The sequence below is a fragment of the Leuciscus leuciscus genome (assembly GCF_965113295.1).
Source record: "Leuciscus leuciscus genome assembly, chromosome: 21".
In the NCBI taxonomy this organism is placed as follows: Eukaryota; Metazoa; Chordata; class Actinopteri; order Cypriniformes; family Leuciscidae; genus Leuciscus; species Leuciscus leuciscus.
Genome location: NC_138745.1, coordinates 35272172 through 35292656, shown reverse-complemented (window position 1 = coordinate 35292656; position 20485 = coordinate 35272172). Strand labels below are relative to the sequence as shown.

Genomic DNA, 20485 nt, shown 5'->3' with positions numbered 1-20485 from the left:
AACCGCGCGAAATTAAAAAATGCGCGTGCAGCGTGAGGAATCGTCCCGCATGAGTTCGTCAGGTGAAAGGTCATCATGTGGGTCATTTTATTTACGGCTAAATTATTATTAATTCATTTTACTAATAGTTAGATTGGGTAGGCATCCACAAAAGGGCCTTTAATTACAAAAAAAAAAGGAGAGGAAATTTTGCCTTGACAAAAGGGCACTTTGGGCACCAAGGGGCAAAGGGGCAGGTGCTCAAGCACCCAAAGCCCCCAACCCATTTTAGATTTGCGTCGGGCACAAGAGTAATTTATCGCCAGTATAATAGCAACAGCGCCCAAGACCCGCCCACAAAGGATCGTTAAAATAGGGCCCAGAGTGTAATTTGATGGCCTTTTATACACTCATTCAATTTTATGTAATGTCGTTCTTTGTCTCAATATTACTTGGGTATTAATAATACCCGTATTAATATGATTTTGGGGGATTTTTAGACCCCCTGGCTATCTTAGACTGACACTAGTTTGAGAAATATATGAATGATGTAAAAATTAACTAATTAGCAAATGATACATGCAAGTGTAATAAGCCATGAAATAAAATAAAAAAGCAGAGATCTAGGAACAATATATTTTTGCAGATTAGTTCCAATTTATGTTTTGTTTTTGACTGGGGAGGGAGTGTCAGTTCTTAAAGATGTTTTAAATATGAAAGAACAATCAAAATCTGATTTTCAATCAGTCTATGTGTAGATCACCATTTGAAAATATTTATAAATATATTTTGCAAATAAGTGTCAAAGCGTGTTTTGAAAGCATTGACTTCTTGAGGTCAAGTTGCTTGTAATCTTTGTGACTCAATTTGGCTGTTTTTAACACTTGTTTTGTCAGCTAAATGAGGGGAGATGTTCTGAAAGTTCAAGACAAATTGTCTTCTGGAGGAACTGACACTCCTTGATATTTTGTGGGCAGTCATGGCCTAGTGGTTGGGTTGCTGGTTCGATTCCAGAACCGGTGGGAAATGACTGAGGTGCCCATGAGCAAGGCACCTAACCCCTAATTGCTCCCCGGGCGCCACACAAGGCTGCCCGCTGCTCTGTGTGTGTGTGTGTGTGTTAACTACTCACTACTCTGCTCCTAATGTGTTGGATGGGTGCCGTCACTTTCACTTTCACTTCAGCTTTGAACTTAAAAATCAAATAAAACAGGGAACTTAAGTAAAGAGTGATATGGAGATAACTATTTCATGACTACAAAAATTATACATAAAACAACATTCATTTATTAATTAATCAAAATGCATATTTGTAATATTTCCATAACAACAGCTCCCCCTGTTGACCCCTGCTACAACTACAATGTTCTGGATGATTCATGGAGAGCCACCAACAATCAACATTCCTCTCAAATAATGTGTGACACTGCGGTCAGCTGGAACGGCTGGTACCGTCTCTTCATTCAGGGTCAGAGCGTTCAGATGCCAGACACATGTGTTGATGAGTATAGTTGTGGCACTCATGCTCCACTGTGGCTGAACGGAGGACATCCAACAGTTGAGGATGGAGTGGTCACTCGAGATGTCTGCGGTCACTGGAGCAATAACTGCTGCGCTTTTCAGTCCAATCCCATTAAAGTCAAAGCCTGTCCAGGAGATTATTATGTCTATGAGTTTGTGAGCCCAACTGCCTGCAGTTTGGCATACTGTGCAGGTAAATATATTTACATGTGCCCTTTGTTTATGTAAGAGATAAGTGCTTTTTGTTTAATATTAATCATTTATTTCAGATTCAAGCAACATTAACACTACCACTACTACTGTCACGCCAGAGACAACCACAGATGAAACTACAACCATGGACACTACAACTGGTAATATAATATACAATGTTACACTCTGGAGGATTGTTGTTTTGCATGAGCAAATCAGATCTATGTTTTGTGTTTGTAATGCATTTAAATAATTGACAGAAACTGGTCCATATGATTTTACAACTCTGTCTGGAGGGATAGAGAAAGGGAGGGGGAGGCTAATACATAGATGGAGACTAGTGCCTCCGTTGGTAAAAAAAATTAGCCAATCACCACCGAGTTTTTCATTTACAGTGATTAGGAGTGTTGAGAAAAGTAACATGTACTATGGAGAGTAGAGATATTGAATATTTGATCACAATCAAATTTACTAAACTACTTTTTAAAACAACAGCTACAAATTAAAAATGAAGGATGACCCCATGCTTAAAGGTAGGGTAGGTAGGAATTGTCTAAAAAACTTCTTTTCCAAATTTGTTTAAACTTTATTTATATATCAATACATAATTAAAATGTAAGTACTCTGAAAAAGAAAGTATAAAAATCGAGTGTCTGTAGACCTCTCACGACTGTTTTAAAGACAGCTCATTATTTCCATTCACTCCACCCCCTCCCTTCTGGGCTCCTTCCAAAGCCACGCCCCCAAAACACATGAACGCGCGACTCTGACCGCTGAGCTGGAAGACGCATTATTTACCTGAGACGAGCGGAGAGGAAGGAGCACAGTCCATGTAGTGACATCATGTCAGAATCACATGTAATAAAAAAATCTAACTTTATCATTATGAATATAAACAAATAAGATGTATTTTAGTACTCACTATCAAGCTAGCATATTGATATTGGTAAAGTTTAAAATATATATTTTTTGATTCGCTAACGAGCTAGTTATATCTATAAGGCAAAGCTAAAAACAGGTTGCATTGCATACACGTTTTTCCATTACCATCAGTTACACTGTGATGAAGATGAATTTCGTGTAAGATTCATAACATATATGGTGTTCTGCATGTAAGAGTTTCCATGATGAAAGCATTGTTGACTCTGATGAGGACTACACTCCAGAGGCAAGTACCGCATCGTCAGCTCGAGGACAGGTCCGGGGTCGAGGGCGAAGCAGAGGAGGTCGTGCAAGAGGCCGTGCAACTAGGGTCCGAGGATACTGACACGCGTTTTATTCAAAGACTTTTTGTTCATTACCTTTTCTAGTACTGTCTTCCTTTTTTGCCTTGTTTGCCTTCGCTAACTGCATATGCCGGTAATATGCCGGTTTTTGATTGCTCTGTCTCTGCCATTGTTTTGCTATTCCTAGGTTCCGTGCCTCTTGAATTCCTCAAATCAAACGGGTGCGCGCGCATATGGGCAGATCCTGTGTGGCAAAAGGGTGGTTGCCATGGTTGCGAGAGAGTGACAGTCGCCTAAGCCAATCCTTTGTTTCGTCCCGAATGGAAATAATGAGCTGTGTTTAATGCAGATTAAACGGTCTAGAGTCACTCGATTTTTATACTCTTTTTTTTCAGAGTACTTACATTTTAATTATGTATTGATATAGATAGAAAGTTTAAACAAATTTGGAAAAATGTTTTTTATAAAATTCCTACCTACCCTACCTTTAAGTTGGAAATAGGCTTTACAGCAATCACCTTCACTCAACGGCTGAACATGCTCTTTTAACACGGACATTTAAAAGAACAGAAGGATGAATTTTTGCTTCAAGTGATAGGCTAGGACTAAGTGAGTAGACTTATATTTATATTGTCTTGATGTATGTGTCGTTTTCTATAAATATTCTGTCCATAAGTGACAAAAAACGCCATTTTAAAGCAGTTAAAAAATCAGCCTGTTAAAATGTTGTGTGCCTCCTCAATTTTAAAACCCACCAGCCGCCACTGGTTTTCACCTCCATGGATAAATAATGCTATGGATGCTATAAATGCTATGGATAAATAGCAAAGGAAACAAAGCCAAACAGGAAAAGAATATAGTGGAAACGAAATCAAAACTGAACATAATCATTACAATAGGCCCCACGGCGGAAGGCGCGTCGTAACATCCCAACAGAGGAAGGAGGGAGGGGGTAACATCCCAACAGAGGAGGGAGGGAGGGGGTAACATCCCAACAGAGGAGGGAGGGAGGGAGGGAGGGAGGGAGGGAGGGGGGTAACATCCCAACAGAGGAGGGAGGGAGGGAGGAAGGGAGGAAGGGAGGGAGGGAGGGATGGGGTAACATCCCAACAGAGGAGGAAGGGAGGGAAGGAGGAAGGGAGGGAAGGAGGAAGGGAGGGAGGGAGGGGGTAACATCCCAACAGAGGAGGGAGGAAGGGAGGGAGGGGGTAACATCCCAACAGAGGAGGGAGGGAGGGAGGGAGGGAAATTAAATTTGAATCAGGATGGGACAATGGTTTTATAAGAGAATTTGGGTCCTTCATATTCACACAGGGCCCAACAGTAACAGAAGTTCCAGGGAGCCCTCATAGTCCATGAGCCTTGTTTAAAAAGGCATTGTATAGGCTGGGACACATATTCAAGCATAAAAAAAAAATATATATATATATATAGTTAATTATTTTTCTGAACCAAACTGGATCGCGCGGCCTTAATCAGATATAGTTGCAGACCACCTTTAGTAAATACACCCACTGGTACACATTGCCAGTAGCAGGTTGAAGTGTCCTAACCAGACGTGATGCGATAAGAAGGACCTGGCTACAGCCTGCAGATACCTACCCTGATTGGCTCGATCATTTTTCATTGGCATACATGATAGAAAATGTGTCCGTAGTCGGTGTAGGAAGGAGTATTTCAGCTGGAAAAGCTGTACAGTTTCACAAAGCCTTCATTATAAGGCACAGCCTTGTAGTGAGCCTACGTGTAGTGAGCCTACGTGAATTCACTCCCCTACAACCAACCAGAGCTTTATCCCACCAGCGGAGCTAGTTGATAGACCATATCTGGTCGGCAAAACTACAAACACATCTTCCTTTTTTAAGAATGACTTAAGTGCCGTTCTTTGCTCTTTTCTCAAATAAAAGCTTAACTCCAAGTCCTCCAGAGTCGCGGCCAAAGCCGATTCGAAAGAACGCTGTTCGCCAGCAGCAGCAGCCATTCTTTGTTTTCAAAGAGCAGGGAACCGTCGCAACTCTGCCGTCATTATGTTAAGCCTGCCCGCCGACTCTATATATATACGATGTGATTGGCCTGAGGTTTTTCCAGCTCAAAAGCCAATGGAGAGTTGCTAGACAACACTGGCTGCAAAATAAAAATTTCTGCCGCTAGGGTGCGTCTAGTTCCCTTTCAAGGGAACTCGCGTTGCGTCGAAATTGACGCTATGGGGAACGCTTTGCGTGATGACGTCTTGAAGCACATGTTAAATCAGTCCAATGGTGTGGCGGAACGTCAGAGGCGGGTGACGTCACGTACCAGGAAGCTATAAAAGCCGGCCCGAAACAGAAAACGAAAGCTTTCTGAGTCTTCAGTTGCGCTCTGTGTGAAATCTGTCTCTGTATATTTGGTGTTGTCTGTCTATATCATATATATATATATATATTCAGTATGGCGAGCAAGCAGCAGTTTAGAGTGTGTGTCCATCCCTGCCCGCGTTATTTAACGGGAGGTGATACTCACACTCTTTGTGTTGTTTGTTTGGGTGAGGAGCATGCCCAGTCAGCACTCGAGGGTGGTGACTGTGTGCATTGCGACTCGCTTCCATTGCGTACGCTCCGATCCCGCTTGGCTCGGTTCAATCCCGATCGCGTTCCCCAGGGCTCTGGTCCCGCCGCTGCCGAGGCACGCCGTCAATCACAGACCTGGGGTTCGCAAATGGATCTATCAGTGGATGTTGAGACGGGCTCTGCCTTATCTCAGCCTCCTTCTGATAGATCCAGTGCCTCTCATCAGGGTGTGGAAGCACGCCTTGCGGTTTCTTCCCCCCCGATGGAGGCACCAATACTGCAATTGTCCAGCTCTGAGGAGTTGGACGTTGTTAGCATTGACGCTGAGTCTGAGGATTCGCCACCTCAGTCTCATGCGTTTGAAGAATTGCTTGATGTTATCACTAGAGCTGTCGAGCGATTATCTATTGAGTGGCCAGAAGATAGGCAGGGCGCTCGTTCGAAAAGCAATCTCGACGAACGTTTCCTGCCATCTCGTGCACAGCCTCAGTGCAGAAGCCTTCCGTTTTTCCCCGATCTCCACACCGAGGTGTCGAGATCGTGGGGGAAACCAGTGTCATATCGAGTGTATACTGCACAAACATCACACTATTCATCCATTCACAATTATAAAGAGCATGGTTATGGGGAGATGCCGAAGGTGGAAGAGACGCTCGCGAGCTATCTCTCTCCAGCAACGGCATCTTCTCTGAAGGCTCCTGCACTTCCATCCAAGCCAGTAAAAGTTACATCTTCCCTGGTTCATAAAGCTTATGCCGCCGCCGGCCAAGCTGCAGCGTGTTTACATACAATGTCCATAATGCAAGCTTACCAGGCTGAGTTATTGGGTGATTCTGAGGAGGGCGGGGGTATTAGTGCTGATACGGTGTCTGAACTACGTAGAGCTACAGATTTGTCTCTCAGGGCCACCAAGGAGACGGCTAAATCCATCGGCCGCTCTATGGCAGCCCTGGTGGCCACTGAGAGGCATCTGTGGCTCAATCTAAGTGATATAAAGGACAAAGAAAAACATGTTCTTTTGGATGCACCGGTTTCCACTGAAGGTTTATTTGGAGACTCAGTTAATAGTGCTGTAGCGAAGTCACAAGAAGCTTCAAAACAGGCAGCTGCACTTCAGAAACTTCTCCCCCGCCGTTCTTTCTATGAGGCTGCTGAGCGGGAGCAGCCTCACTCATCTAAAAAGAGCGCTGAGCACCGTGCCACTCAGAAACAGAGCGTTTCCTCCCGTGCTCCCCCACAAAAATCTCTGGGACACGGAGGGCGCTCTCAAACCCAGCAGTCTTCAAGGGGTAAAACGGATCTGCGGACCGTTATTACCACCAAGAAGGCTGCTGGGAAAAAGTCCTGATGTCTGAGGGGCTCAGGACAAATGAGGGTAGTCCCCCCCGAAGCAGAGCGGTTAACACCTCTTTTCACGGTGCCCGTCTCTCTTCGGTGCCCTCAGGGGACCGTTCTGCCAACCCTGCCGCCTCCGGTGTTACAGGGCGCAGCGGTCTCCGGCGAGCACATATCTCAAGGTCCACCCGGAAACGTAGTGGCCTCGGGATGCCCGCCCCCTCTGAGGAGGGTGCTAGAGCAGTCTGTTCGGTCGTTCCCTGCCGGTGCGCCGTTACAGGGCGACGAACCGACTACTCAACAGCAGGAGAAAAATACGGTGCCCGTCTCTCTTCGGTGCCCTCAGGGGACCGTTCTGCCAACCCTGCCGCCTCCGGTGTTTCAGGGCGCAGCGGTCTCCGGCGAGCACATATCTCAAGGACCACCCGGAAACGTAGTGGCCTCGGAATGCCCGCCCCCTCTGAGGAGGGTGTTAGAGCAGTCTGTTCGGTCGTTCCCTGCCGGTGCGCCGTTACAGGACGACGAACCGACTACTCAACAGCAACACAATCCAGAAACCAGTCTCGAGAGGCTGGTACCTCTAGTAGAATCTTTGACAGCGTGGAAGCTACTGTCAAATGTTTCTCGTTGGGTCCTGCAGACCGTGGGAAAAGGGTATCAGATACAATTCTAGAAACACCCACCTCGGTTTATGGGGGTCCTGCCCACAGTGGTGGGCCCCGAGCAGGTTCTGGTTATGGAACAGGAAGTAAACACTCTGTTAGAGAAAGGGGCCATAGAATATGTACCTCCCTCCAACAGGGAAACCGGGTTTTACAGCCGGTACTTCATAGTTCCAAAGAAGGACGGGGGATTGCGTCCCATTTTAGATCTTCGAGTTCTGAATGAGTCAGTCATGCAGCTCAAGTTCAAAATGTTAACTTTGAGAAAATCGTGCCACAGATCAGGTCCGAGGACTGGTTTGTCACGATAGACCTCAAGGACGCATATTTCCATCCGTCCGTGTCTTTGGAAGTTCCTGAGGTTTGCTTTCGGGGGCAAAAGCATACCAATATCGAGTTCTTCCATTCGGCCTGGCTTTATCACCCCGCACTTTCACCAAATGCGTGGATGCAGCTCTGGCGCCTCTGCGCCTCCAGGGTATTCGCATCATGAACTACATCGACGATTGGTTGATTTTAGCTTAGTCGCATCAGATGGCGGTTCAACATCGAGATGTTGTTCTCGCCCATATGAAAGAGTTGGGGTTACGGCTGAATGCCAAGAAGAGTGTGCTTTCTCCATTTCAGAGGACCACTTTTTTAGGCGTGGTTTGGGATTCAGTGTCGATGCAGGCGCGCCTGTCACCGCCACGCATAGATTCCATCCTTGCAGCTGTGAAAAGTGTAAAGCTAGGCCAGCTACTCACTGTCAAACAGTTCCAGAGACTGTTGGGTCTCATGGCAGCAGCTTCCAACGTGATACCTTTTGGACTACTGCACATGAGACCCCTGCAGTGGTGGCTCAGGACCAGAGGGTTTTCCCCGAGGGGCAACCCATTTCGCACAATCAAGGTCACGCGGCGATGCCTACGTGCCTTGGTTATGTGGAAGAAACCTTGGTTCCTGTCCCAGGGCCCAGTGCTGGGAGCTCCTTGTCGTCGCAAACTGCTAACGACGGATGCTTCCCTCACGGGTTGGGGAGCGATCCTGAGGGTCGTTCATCTCAAGGTCTGTGGGAAGACCATCATCGTTCCTGGCATATCTATAGCCTAGAGATGTTAGCTGTCTTCCGGGCTCTGAGGAGCTTTATCACAGGTCTCAGGGGACACCATGTGTTAGTACATACGGACAACACGTCGGTAGTCGCCTATATCAACCACCAAGGGGGTTTGCGCTCGCGCCCATTATCCAATCTGGCACGCCATATCCTCTTGTGGTCCCAGGGGAAGTTGCTGTCACTCAGGGCAGCCTACCTCCCCGGGGTCCAGAATATAGGAGCAGACACTCTGTCGAGACAGGGGCCGAGGCCCGGGGAATGGAAGCTCCACCCCCGAGGTGGTGGAGCTGATATGGATGGAGTTTGGCCAAGCATAAGTGGATCTGTTTGCGTCTCGAGAGACGTCTCACTGTCCACTTTGGTTCTCCCTCACGCATCCAGCTCCTCTGGGACTGGATGCTATGGTACAGACGTGGCCGAGGCTACGTCTGTACGCTTTTCCCCCAGTGGCTCTGCTCCCGGGAGTTCTGGAGAGAGTTCGCAGGGACCGGGTTTGCCTGCTTCTTATAGCCCCGCGCTGGCCGGGCAGAGTATGGTTTCCCGATCTTGTGTCCCTCCTCGACGGGCATCCTCTGGAGCTTCCTGTCAGGAGGGACCTTCTGTCCCAAGCAGGGGGCTCAATATTTCACCCCCGCCAGAACTGTGGAACCTGTGGGCTTGGCCTCTGATGGGGCCCAGCTCATAGAGTCAGGTCTCTCAACTGAGGTTGCTCAGACCATTCTACAGTCCAGAGCTCCCTCCACGAGGAAACTTTATGCCCTGAAGTCAGGGCCGCGGGAAGTGGGGGTGCTGGGGGTGCTGCAGCACCCCCTGTTTTCACAGAATTGTAAATGCAACGCATATGTTTGTTCATTAAAATGTATACATTTTTAGCATTTAGTCATTTATTTGTATTAAACACTTTAAGTGGGCTATTTAAAAATTGTTATTTATATGTTAAATTATCTTTTTAAAACATAAGCGCAGAGTGTTAATATTGTGTGTGTGTGTGTGTGTGTCGAAAGAATTTGTCCGCAGCTGCTCAAAAAAAAAAAAAAAACGTCAAAAACCCCACTGTCAGTGTTTTGTAAGGAAAAGGCAAATATGTAAAATATAGCAGGAGACATTTTAATTGTTTACTAATAAAACAGTTATTATTTATGTCAGTGTCGGCTAGACAGATGAAGTTGACGACTCGCGATCTTCGCAGCGCCAGAGAGAAATGCACATTTCATACGAATTACATAAGCAGCGCAGTCTGTTTTCTTTCGTTTTGAATTGTTCTGCTTAAAAGTAGACATTTCAAGCTATCTATAGGTCTCAGGTCTGTGAGGCAATAGGCTACCTTATAGGCCTACGCTGCGTTTCATTTATGAGACGAGCTCCAGGTTCGCCAGCGCCTCCGTATCCTGATTATTTATTTTCTAATAGCCTATATTTAGGCTACTTCTTATTAAATCCAGACAATTTGTTGATGAAACATTGATTAAAATTAAGATACAATTAATACCAAACGAAATTAAATTTAAAGACAGGCTTTGTGCTTTCAGTTTGAGGTCTCTGTGAAAGTTTTAAAACATTATTTTAGTGCCGCTTTAGAGCGCTCACGTCCGTAACGGAGAACTGTCTGTAACATTTTTTATTTATTTTTTGTGAAATAAATTTCTAAAAAAATGCGACTTAGTCCAGTGCGATTTAGGCTATAGATGTTTTTTTCTTCCCCGTGGCGCATTTTGTGACTTATATGCGACTCCGGAGCAATAAAATAAAAGGGACTCCGGAATAAAAGCAGAATCAATAAAGTCAAAAATGTGATGTGCAGTCAGGTTTGAGTGTGTGCGCGTTTTTTGAGGAGTTTTATAGTCTTGATATTGTTTCTTATTCAAAAGTGGTGACGCCCCCCCCCCCCCCCCCCCCCAAAAAAAAAAATCAGCACCCCCAACCTAAAACCTCTTCCCGCGGCCCTGCCTGAAGTGGAGGGTATTCACTTCTTTGTGTAGTGACCGTCGGTTGGATCCAGTCAACTGCCCAATTGGTACAGTTCTGGAGTTCCTGCAGGACCGGTTCACTGCAGGTCTGACCCCGTCCACTTTAAAGGTTTATGTGGCGGCCATAGGTGCTTACCACATTCCTTTGGGTGGAATGTCTGTGGGGAAAGACCCTTTGGTATTTCGTTTTCCTCGTGGCACTTGGAGGTCCTCCTCCCTTTCGAAAAGCGGACAGGGAGGCGAATAATTTGCTTTGCCCTGTTCGGGCGTTAGACGCATATGTCCACAGAGCTGCCCTGTGGCGTAAGAGTGATCAGTTGTTTGTTTGCTTTGGGTCCCCTAACAAAGGAGGTCCAGTGTCTAAGCAAAGGATGAGCAAGTGGGTGGTTGAGGCTATCTCACTTGCTTAAGAGGCGGCTGGGCAGCCTTCTCCTTTGGCTGTCCGGTCGCACTCTACTAGGAGTATGGCGGCCTCTAAGGCCCTTTTACAGGAGTATCTTTACAGGACGTTTGTGATGCGGCAGGCTGGTCCTCACCGCACACCTTCGTCAGGTTCTACTCTTTAGACCTAGACTCTACTCCAGGGTCTCAGGTTTTGTCTTCCTAGTGCTGCTCACTTGATTACACACAGGACAGACATTTGTAGCTATGGTGGCGTTGGTATAGACGTTCCCCATAGCGTCAATTTCGACGCAACGCGAGTTCCCTTGAAAGGGAACGCCTCGGTTACGACTGTAACCTCGGTTCCCTGAAGAGGGAACGAGCGTTGCGTCGCCTTGCCATATCTCCTTCATGCCTGTCAGCACGACTTCAGACTCTACGAAGCTTTCGTTTTCTGTTTCGGGCCGGCTTTTATAGCTTCCTGGTACGTGACGTCACCCGCCTCTGACGTTCCGCCACACCATTGGACTGATTTTACATGTGCTTCAAGACGTCATCACGCAAAGCGTTCCCCATAGCGTCAATTTCGACGCAACGCTCGTTCCCTCTTCAGGGAACCGAGGTTACAGTCGTAACCGAGGCGATTTCTAGGCTAGAATTACCACATACTTCTGACTCAGATCAAACTTACAGTAAAAAAAAACGTACTCGGTTACTGACGTAACCTCGGTTCTCTCTAGAAGAGGGAACGAGTACTGCGTAAGTATCTTACGCTAGGGGAAAATCCCTTTTCCGCGAGATATTGAAGCCAAAAAATTATCCTTAATTTTGTATTATTGTAAAACGCGTTGCGACAGCATACAGACATAGGCAAGACGGCTCGTCTGCCTATTGGCTGTTCTGCGGCAACTGCAGCAGCCTATCGAGCGAAGCCTAGCGTGACGTCAGACCCAATGAGGGTGCTTCGCGCCCACTGCGTCACGTCCCGCCGAAACGGGCGTGGCTTAGGCCTATAAATACAGCTCGCAGGAAGCTGATATCTGGTTTTTCATCGCCGAAGCTAACCAGAGCGTGTGCATGCACGGCAAGATATGCAGTACTCGTTCCCTCTTCTAGAGAGAACCGAGGTTACGTTAGTAACCGAGTACGTTCTCTTACGAGAGGTCTCTCGTACTGCGTAAGTATCTTACGCTAGGGGACCCAATGTAAAACGCCGTGCGTGCTGGGATCTGACACCAAAGACCCAAGGGCGAAAGCCCGGGGTTCATATAGTGCATAATCACCAGGGGAACTCACAGGGAGTCCGGGAAGAGGGAGGGGCGGAGCCGCGCTCTTCCACATATAACAGCGTCCCTTAGACGCAAATGACATCATACAGACAGGGCGGAGTACGGCCTGAGCTGATGGAAAATTGTGGGTCTTATTTATTTGCCCATAAGCATTTTGCGGTCGATCAGCGAGCAGTGCTCATCGAGCAGTGCTCAGCAGACACAGTATTCTGAACCGATAGCATCAGAACAGACAGTACTGGTATATTTAGACCAACAACAGCCTGGCCTGTAAGGCGGGAACCTCTAGGTTATAAAACCTTATAAATGTAGACGGGGAGGCCCAGCCTGCCGCCATACATATATCTTCCAAGGCAATCCCACTTGACCAGGCCCACGATGAAGCCATGGAGTGCGCTCTGACACCCAACGGGCACTGCATACCCTTGGAAGTGTACGCCAGTGCAATGGCGTCAACTATCCATCTGGATAGGCTCTGTTTCGACACGGCTAGTCCCTTGGAACGTCCGCTGAACGAAACGAAGAGCTGCTCCGTCTGTCTGAAGACAGATGAGCGAGACACATAAGCTCTTACTGCCCTGCCCTGGACAAAGGAAGCTCGCGTCTCCTTCCTCGTCAGAGACCGGTAGGGCTGACAGGGAAATGACCTGCGCCCTAAACGGTGTGTTGAGGGATTTTGGAACATAACCGTGCTTAGGTTTGAGTATAACTCTTGAGTCATTAGGCCCAAACTCCATGCACACCGCGCTTACTGAGAGCGCGTGTAAGTCCCTTATGCGCTTCACTGAAGCGAGAGCCAGAAGAAACACTGTCTTGAAAGACAGGTGTTTAAGATCAATCGTCTGTAAAGGCTCGATGGGGTCACCTTTCATGGCCTCCAGTACCACAGAAAGGTCCCATACGGGGACTGAGGGAGGTCTGGGAGGATTCAGTCTCTTAGCTCCTCTAAGGAAGCGGATGACTAAATCGTTCCTTCCTATTGACTGACCAAGCGTTGTTTTTGAGAACGCTGCTATGGCCGCCACATAAACTTTGAGCGTAGAAGGGGACCTGCCCTTGTCCAACAGCTCTTGTAGGAAGGAGAGAACCTCCGTCACCCCACAGTCTGGGGGCGACACGCCACGAGCTGTGCACCAGCTGGAGAACACTGACCATTTCGAGGAATAGAGACATCGCGTAGACGGAGCTCTAGCCTGCGTGATCGTGTTTAACACTCCGCTTGGGAGGTCAGCGGGTACCCGTTGATGGCCCAAACATGAAGGGACCACAGCTCTGGGCGCGTATGCCAAATCGAGCCCTTGGCCTGAGAGAGGAGGTCCCTCCTCACTGGCACTGGCCATGGAGCAGTGCTCGCTAGCTGCATCAGAACTGTTAACCAGGGTTGGTTTTTCCAGAACGGCGCTACGAGTAGCACTGAGCATCCTTCTTCCGTGATCCACTCTATCACCTGAGGCAGGAGAGAGACAGGAGGAAAGGCATAGAGCGGGCGGCGGGGCCATACATGAGCCAGCGCGTCCCTGCTCTTGGAGAAAAATTCCAGACAGTGAGCGTTTTCTTGAAACGCGAACAGGTCTACTTCTGCTCTGCCGAATTTCTTCCACAGCAGCTGGACTGTCTGTGGGTGTAGAGACCACTCGCCTGTCGGAACATTGTTCCTGGACAGTCTGTCCGGTCCTATGTTTAGGAGCCCTGGCACATGGGCTGCTCTCAGCGAGAGCAGGTTCCGCTAAGCCCACACCAGGAGGCGTTCTGTCAGCCTGTGCAGGTTTCAGGACCTGAGGGCGCCCTGGCGATTTATGTAGGACACCACTGACATGTCCTCGTGTCCTCGTATTTGGGGACAAAAATGTGTCAGCGCGTTGTCTACTGCCAGCATTTCGAGGCAGTTTATGTGCAGAAGCTTTTCCCGTTCCGACCATTGGCCGAAGAACGGTCTGCCCTCGAGCAGCGCTCCCCATCCCGAGGTGGATGCGTCCGTAGACACTACCTTCACACTCGAGGAAGTCCCCAGGCTTACACCTGATTGGTACCAGTTGTTTGCTTTCCAAGGTTTCAGAGCTGCGATGCATTTCTGATTGACCTTGAGACGAAGCAGACCGGAAGCCCACGCTCGGCGCGGCACTCGCGCTTTCAGCCAGAACTGTAGCAGGCACATGCGAAGCAAGCCCAGCTGAAGAACTGATGATGCTGAGGCCATGAGACCTAGCATCCTCTGAAATTTCTTGAGCGGGACAGATGCACCGCAGCGGAAAGAGCTCGCTGCGCGCTGAATGTCCAGTACGCGCTGTGGTTGACAGTCGCGCTATCATAGACAGCGAGTCCAGTTCTGTGCCCAGAAAAGATATTATCTGTCTGGGGGACAGAGAACTCTTCGCCCAATTGACTCCGAGACCCAGATTCTCGAGGTGATCGAGTAAAATGGTCCTGTGCTCTATGAGCACCGGGTGAGATTGAGCTAGAATCAGCCAATCGTCCAAGTAGTTCAATACTCGCATGCCCTGTAGCCTGAGGGGTGCGAGCGCTGCGTCCATGCACATCGTAAACGTACGGGGTGCTAGGGACAAGCCGAACGGTAGGACTGTGTACTAATATGCCTGGCCCCCGAAGGCGAATCTCAAATATTAAAGAAGGCGATTTTATGTGCGCGAGCCCTGTGTGACGGGCTGTGCTTGTGTGTAGGAATGGGCACTGGGCAGTGGGCATTTTGTCTACACTCATAACACCATCGGCCGTGGCCGGGACACCAGAAAATACACTCTTTGTGGGATTTATCTGGGTAGCCGTGAAAACGGCATTTGTGTGCAGGCAAGCGGGCAGTGGAACCGGCTTGTTGACTGCGAAATACACTGGAACAGTCACATTTCTTGGAACTGAACGAGCGATGAGTTTTGGTGGAAGTCCGGCCGCAGCGGGACTTGAACACCGTCGTTTCCCTAGGCGTGCTAGGACGACTTCGGGGCCTCGGGCTTTACCGCAATCCTGGGCCGCGGCCCACGCGGGGCGGGGCGGCGGCCAGATGAGCGAGAGCGCGGTCTCGCGCTTCGGGCCTGTCGGCGCTGCGAAGTGGCGGCGGTGGGCGGAGGCTGAGGCTGTGAGCTCTGAGCAGATGGTTTCGCACGGCATGCTGCAGAACTGGAGCGCTTCGGCAGGAAGTGCTTCATAGCCTGTGACGCTTTCTGTACCTCGGCGAATCTTTCCGCGAAATCTTTGACGGAAGTTCCGAAGAGGCCAGCGGGGGAAAGCAGAGCGTCGAGGAACTCGCCGCTCTCAGACTCAGACATCTCAGAGAGCGTTAGCCATAGGTGTCTCTCAGTCACAGTGAGAGAGGCCATGCTCCATCCTATGGCCTGAGCAGCAGACTTAGTAGCGCGGAGAGCGAGGTCCGTAGCACTTCTCAAGTCTGGCACGCAAATTGCATCTGGTCCTTTCTCGTCCAGCTTTCGGAGGAGATCGGCCTGGAAAATTTGCAGTGTGGCCATAGTATGCAGCGCTGACGCAGCCTGCCCAGCGGCGGAGAAAGCGCGACCGAGCAAGGTTGACATCATGCGGCAAGCTTTTGAAGGCAGAGCCAGCTTAGCGCGCCGTCCAGCGGAGGGCGGGCATAGGTGGGCTGCTATCGCTTCTTCGACCGGCGGCAGCGAATGGTAACCTCTGTTTTTAGCATCGTCAAACAGCGGAGAATGCTAGCGAAACAGAAGAGCTGAGAAGGGGGCGTTCCAAGACTTAGCGACTTCTTCGTGTAACTCAGGAAGAAAGGGCGCTGGTCTGGACGCAGGCGAAGCACGCTTCCCAGGAAGAAAATATCCATCCAGCCGGTTGTGAGCAGGCTGTTCAGGCGTAGACCACTCGAGGCCGAGGCTCGCCGCGGCCTGTGCAAGTACGCGCATCAGCTCTGACTCGATGCTAGCTCTTTTGCCTGACGATGCGCGGACAGAGGGCGCGAGATCCACAGAGCTCGCCCAATCCTCACTGCCCGATGCCAGGAGAGAGCAGGAATCATCCTCCCCCAACGCGGCTTTTTCATCAGCGTCATCGACGGAAGCGGCGGCAGACGGTGGCCGCTGTCCATCAGGAAGAGACACTGACGAAGCCGGTGAAGCTGGCGGGCGAACCGGCGAGCTTTGACGGGTGGGGGAAGGTTCCGGGACCCGTTGAGCACGGCGCTTTTTACGGCGCGGCACTACAACGGGCGGAGGTGCCGTCTCAGTGAAATATGCCAGGCGAGTCCTCAGAGTCGCCATAGGCAGTAGCTCGCAGTGATGGCAGCCGCCGTCAGCGAGCGCGAGAGCTGCATGATCCTCACCCAGGCAGGAAACGCAGATAACGTGGCGGTCCCCGTCGCTGAGTGTGGCTCTGCACGAGCCGCAGGAAGGCATCTTTAAAAAGAGGCAAGCTCTTTTAGACAGTGTGTGTCGCGGCGGCGAACACACACACAACAGAGAGTGTAAAGGATATAGGCGCCAGATAGCGCAGCAGGAAAGCGATTGAAGGCGGCGCGGCCAGCGACTTCAGTGACGACTCGCTGCAAGTGCTTCCCCAGACGGCGCGGCTTCTCTCCGGATCCAGCGATGCGTGTGCTTCGCTGAAGAGATGAAAAATCAGATATCAGGTGCCTGCGAGCTGTATTTATAGGCCTAAGCCACGCCCGTTTCGGGGCAGTTTCGGGGCAGAAGCACCCTCATTGGGTCTGACGTCACGCTAGGCCTCGCTCGATAGGCTGCTGCAGTTGCCGCAGAACAGCCAATAGGCACACGAGCCATCTTGCCTATGTCTGTATGCTGCCGCAACGCGTTTTACAATAATACAAAATTAAGGATAATTTTTTGGCTTCAATATCTCGCGGAAAAGGGATTTATCTCGCGGAAAGACCTCTCGTAAGAGAACAAAAAACACTATTAACGTAATCATCTAAACTCTTGTAAAATACACAACAATGACTCGTTTAGCCTATGATATCTTCATTTATTTCAGATGAGAACATTTCTTAATACAGCATATATTTTATTTAGTTTTAACATGTACAATAGCCTACTGCCTACATTTAAACGAGTTTAACAAACATTCTAGAATCAAAAGTTAAACCTTTAAAATTGTAATTTTTTTAACTATAATTGAACTGAGAAATCAAAATTTCCTTGAGCTTTTGACATATAAGAGATCATCATACTATAATAATATCCTGTAAGTTTCAGAACTGAAAACTACCTTGTTAGTCCAATAAAAGCTTTTATAGACATCAGGCTCAGCAAACGACTCGTTTTTCAAAGTGGGGAACTATGACGTCAAAGAGGATAAAACACCGCCTCCACAAAAGAAGATCAACGCCTACTTCAACACGGCCTGTTTAGCCCCGCCCACGCGATAGCTTATCTGGACACTTACCAAACTCGTGATGAAATAATGACACTGTTACACTACACAACGAAGCTCTTACTGTGTATTCACATCGTGTTTGCATTGTGATTTGGTGTAAGCATTTGTGAGAGTGCAAAAATTGCGTTGCAATGATAAGATCTTTATTCACACGATAAACAGACTGTCTGTCATCTGCTCAGTCAGTGCTCATCATGCTGCAACCTTTCATGTGATGGAATAGATTTAAATATAATGCTTTAAACGATACTTTTCACGATTTGTTAATCTCGATAGCTGTAATCAGTGCCGTCGCAGGTGGGGTGCGAGGCCCTGTGCGAACTTGAAATGCGAGGCCCTGCTCTTTGATGTGTATGCTCAATTGCGTATGAATTACAGTCACACGGACGTAGCTGTTCTAATTCTTTTGCACGCATAATCTTGCTGCAATACGTTTTTATCAAGTAGAATAATACAGCATAATCATGTACATAGTCTCAGCTATGACTTTTTGCTATTTATTTCAGAGGGGAAAAAAATCAACTGTGCAACCACGAGTGGTTTTACATCAAGTCAGCTCGAGAATTTTCATCGAGAATCCGCCTTCTTCATCAACGTTTATCTTAATGGTCCAATGGTAGAATTTTCGCCAAGCGTGACAGAGGTCCTAGGTTCGAATCCGCTCTCGTATGGTTTTATTTTTCTCGTATAACGTTAGTTTTTTTTCTTCTCATCAAAACCGATTATGTTAATCAGTGGTTGTATATCAAGCAGGGACACATTTGTGTGCATTTTGTTAGAGTATCCACAACGGATTGAAGCGCGCGTCCAAATGAAGACAGTGCGGTGTGTGCGCGAGCAACACGAGAAAACACTCCGCGCCACTGATCGCAGCTGCAACGAGCACTTTGATCACTTGATTTAAAAAACACATTTCAGCGCTAGATCTTCTCTTATTTAAAAAAAAAAAACGAACGAAATGAATGCTCTGCTGGTTAACTGGATATGTTTTATTTATTTGTAGAATTGTTACATTCGTGCCGCGAGATGTTTTAAAAAGTGGTAAAAAAAAAAAAAAAAAAACGAACGAAATGAATGCTCTGCTGGTTAACTGGATATGTTTTATTTATTTGTAGAATTGTTACATTCGTGCCGCGAGATGTTTTAAAAAGTGGCGAAAACCCCCCCCCCCCCCCCCCCCCCCCAAAAAAAAAAAACCGCAGGATTGCGAGGCCCCCTATTGGCGCGAGGCTCTGTGCGGTTGCACAGTTCGCACAGTCTATGCGACGGCTCTGGCTGTAATAGTAAAAACGTAGTAAAAGTTTTCGAGAGAGTTCATATAATACTAGCTATTTCATATGTAAGCATGTCAGCCAATCACAGCAGTGGGCGTTTGCACTGCAGTCTCACAGCAGACACGCCCCTTAAAACAGAGCGTTCAAATCTGAGGCTGAAATCAGGCTTGGAAAAATGGCTTTTATTTATAAATTATGACAATTTTTGATGTAAAAATCATTCTAAACATTATAAGGGCACCCCAAGCAACATTATAAAATAATAAAACAATCCAGTTCATGACTCCTTTAAATTGTTCATACAGTAAACATCACAGTCTTTAATTCTCTGATTATGATCTTGAATGTAGTTCCTTGTTATGTTTTGTTTCAATGGGAATTTTTTTAACCTAAATTTCACATTTATCATCAAAGTTCCATAAAAGTATAACTTTGTCATTTCTATCTGGTGAAAACAAATATGAATACTGTTACTAGAAATCACTCAGTCGAGATCAAGGGTCAATTCGTTTTAAATGTGTGAGAGAAGGGTATAAAGGATACACTTGTTGTAGGTTTAGTCAGTTTATTAAATTCATCCTCATTTTACCATCCCAATATCTTCTCTTTTCAGACAGACACAGATGTTAGATGTTTACCTGTACTCTTGTGTTTGACACCTCAGTGAATGAGTGAATGAGTCTTTTTTCTTTATTCTCTCAGAACCTACAACTGATCCTTGCTATGATTATAACACTCTTGATGAATATTGGAGAGACATACGGCAAAGCCCATATCAGTACTATGGATATGATGATACTCTTGTTGAATGGAGTGGCTGGTATCGGCTGTATGTGAATGGAGAAAGTGCCCAGATGTCTGAGTGGTGTGTGAGTTATGTGGGATGTGGTGGTCAAACTGGACTGTTTCTCAGCGGTTCTCATCCAACACTTGAGGATGGAGTGGTGACCCGTGAAGTCGTGGGAACTAGTTCATGGTGGTGGTGGGGGTATTCCCATGAGTGCGGCGCCTACAGTTCCACATCCATCCGAGTCAAAGCCTGTCCAGGAGATTATTACGTCTATGAATTGGTCAGACCCATCATATCAGCTCCAGGGCCGATGTACTGTGCAGGTACAATATTCAATCTTATCTTTATAATTTTTATGTCAGTATAAAGTATATTAGATAATTGAACATACATCTTTTGTTTTATGAAAATAATCATGTTTTAACTAGTTAGAATTAGTGGTTTGCAGTCCATTATCTATTCTGTATAGTAGGTTATGTTACAGATCAGTAGCACCTAGATCTCTTTGTTACACAATTCCTCAAATTACACGTTATGCCATTTGTTCAATAATTAAAGGTATAGCGGAGGATCTTTCCAAATTTTAGATAAGACCCGCCCTCTCCACTTTTTGAAAAGTTTGATTGATTCACCAGAATGATTGACAATTAGGAGGACCAATAGTATAGGTTACCCACCAGGAAGTAAAACATCCTCCGCTATACCTTTAATATGTAAACTAAAAATGTATATGAAACATTGTGATATTAATCCACAGTCCTCTTGTGCCTATATCTGAAGTTACGTTTTTTTCTCAGATTAAAACTTATTTGCCCAGCTTTTGTCGTGTAGACTTGCCCCATTTTAGCCTGACA

At 47.4% G+C, this 20485-nt stretch overlaps 2 protein-coding genes across 6 annotated transcripts in view; both read left to right on the top strand.

The window, feature by feature from the left end:
• Positions 1 to 20485, top strand: part of LOC309485166 (uncharacterized protein) — a 198682-nt gene that overhangs the window by 55319 nt on the left and 122878 nt on the right. For 3 of the 4 annotated variants that reach the window (XM_082151832.1, XM_082151833.1, XM_082151834.1), the window contains 3 exons: positions 1313 to 1693; positions 1770 to 1853; positions 19544 to 19954. In XM_082151832.1, the coding sequence (XP_082007958.1) occupies positions 1313 to 1693; positions 1770 to 1853; positions 19544 to 19954 (876 nt within the window). The remainder of the gene's footprint in view (positions 1 to 1312; positions 1694 to 1769; positions 1854 to 19543; positions 19955 to 20485) is intronic. The other variant, XM_082151835.1, reaches the window with a different exon arrangement.
• LOC309485169 (alpha-tectorin-like) overlaps positions 1 to 20485 on the top strand; it is a 163378-nt gene that overhangs the window by 78985 nt on the left and 63908 nt on the right. The gene's annotated exons all lie outside the window — the stretch shown is intronic.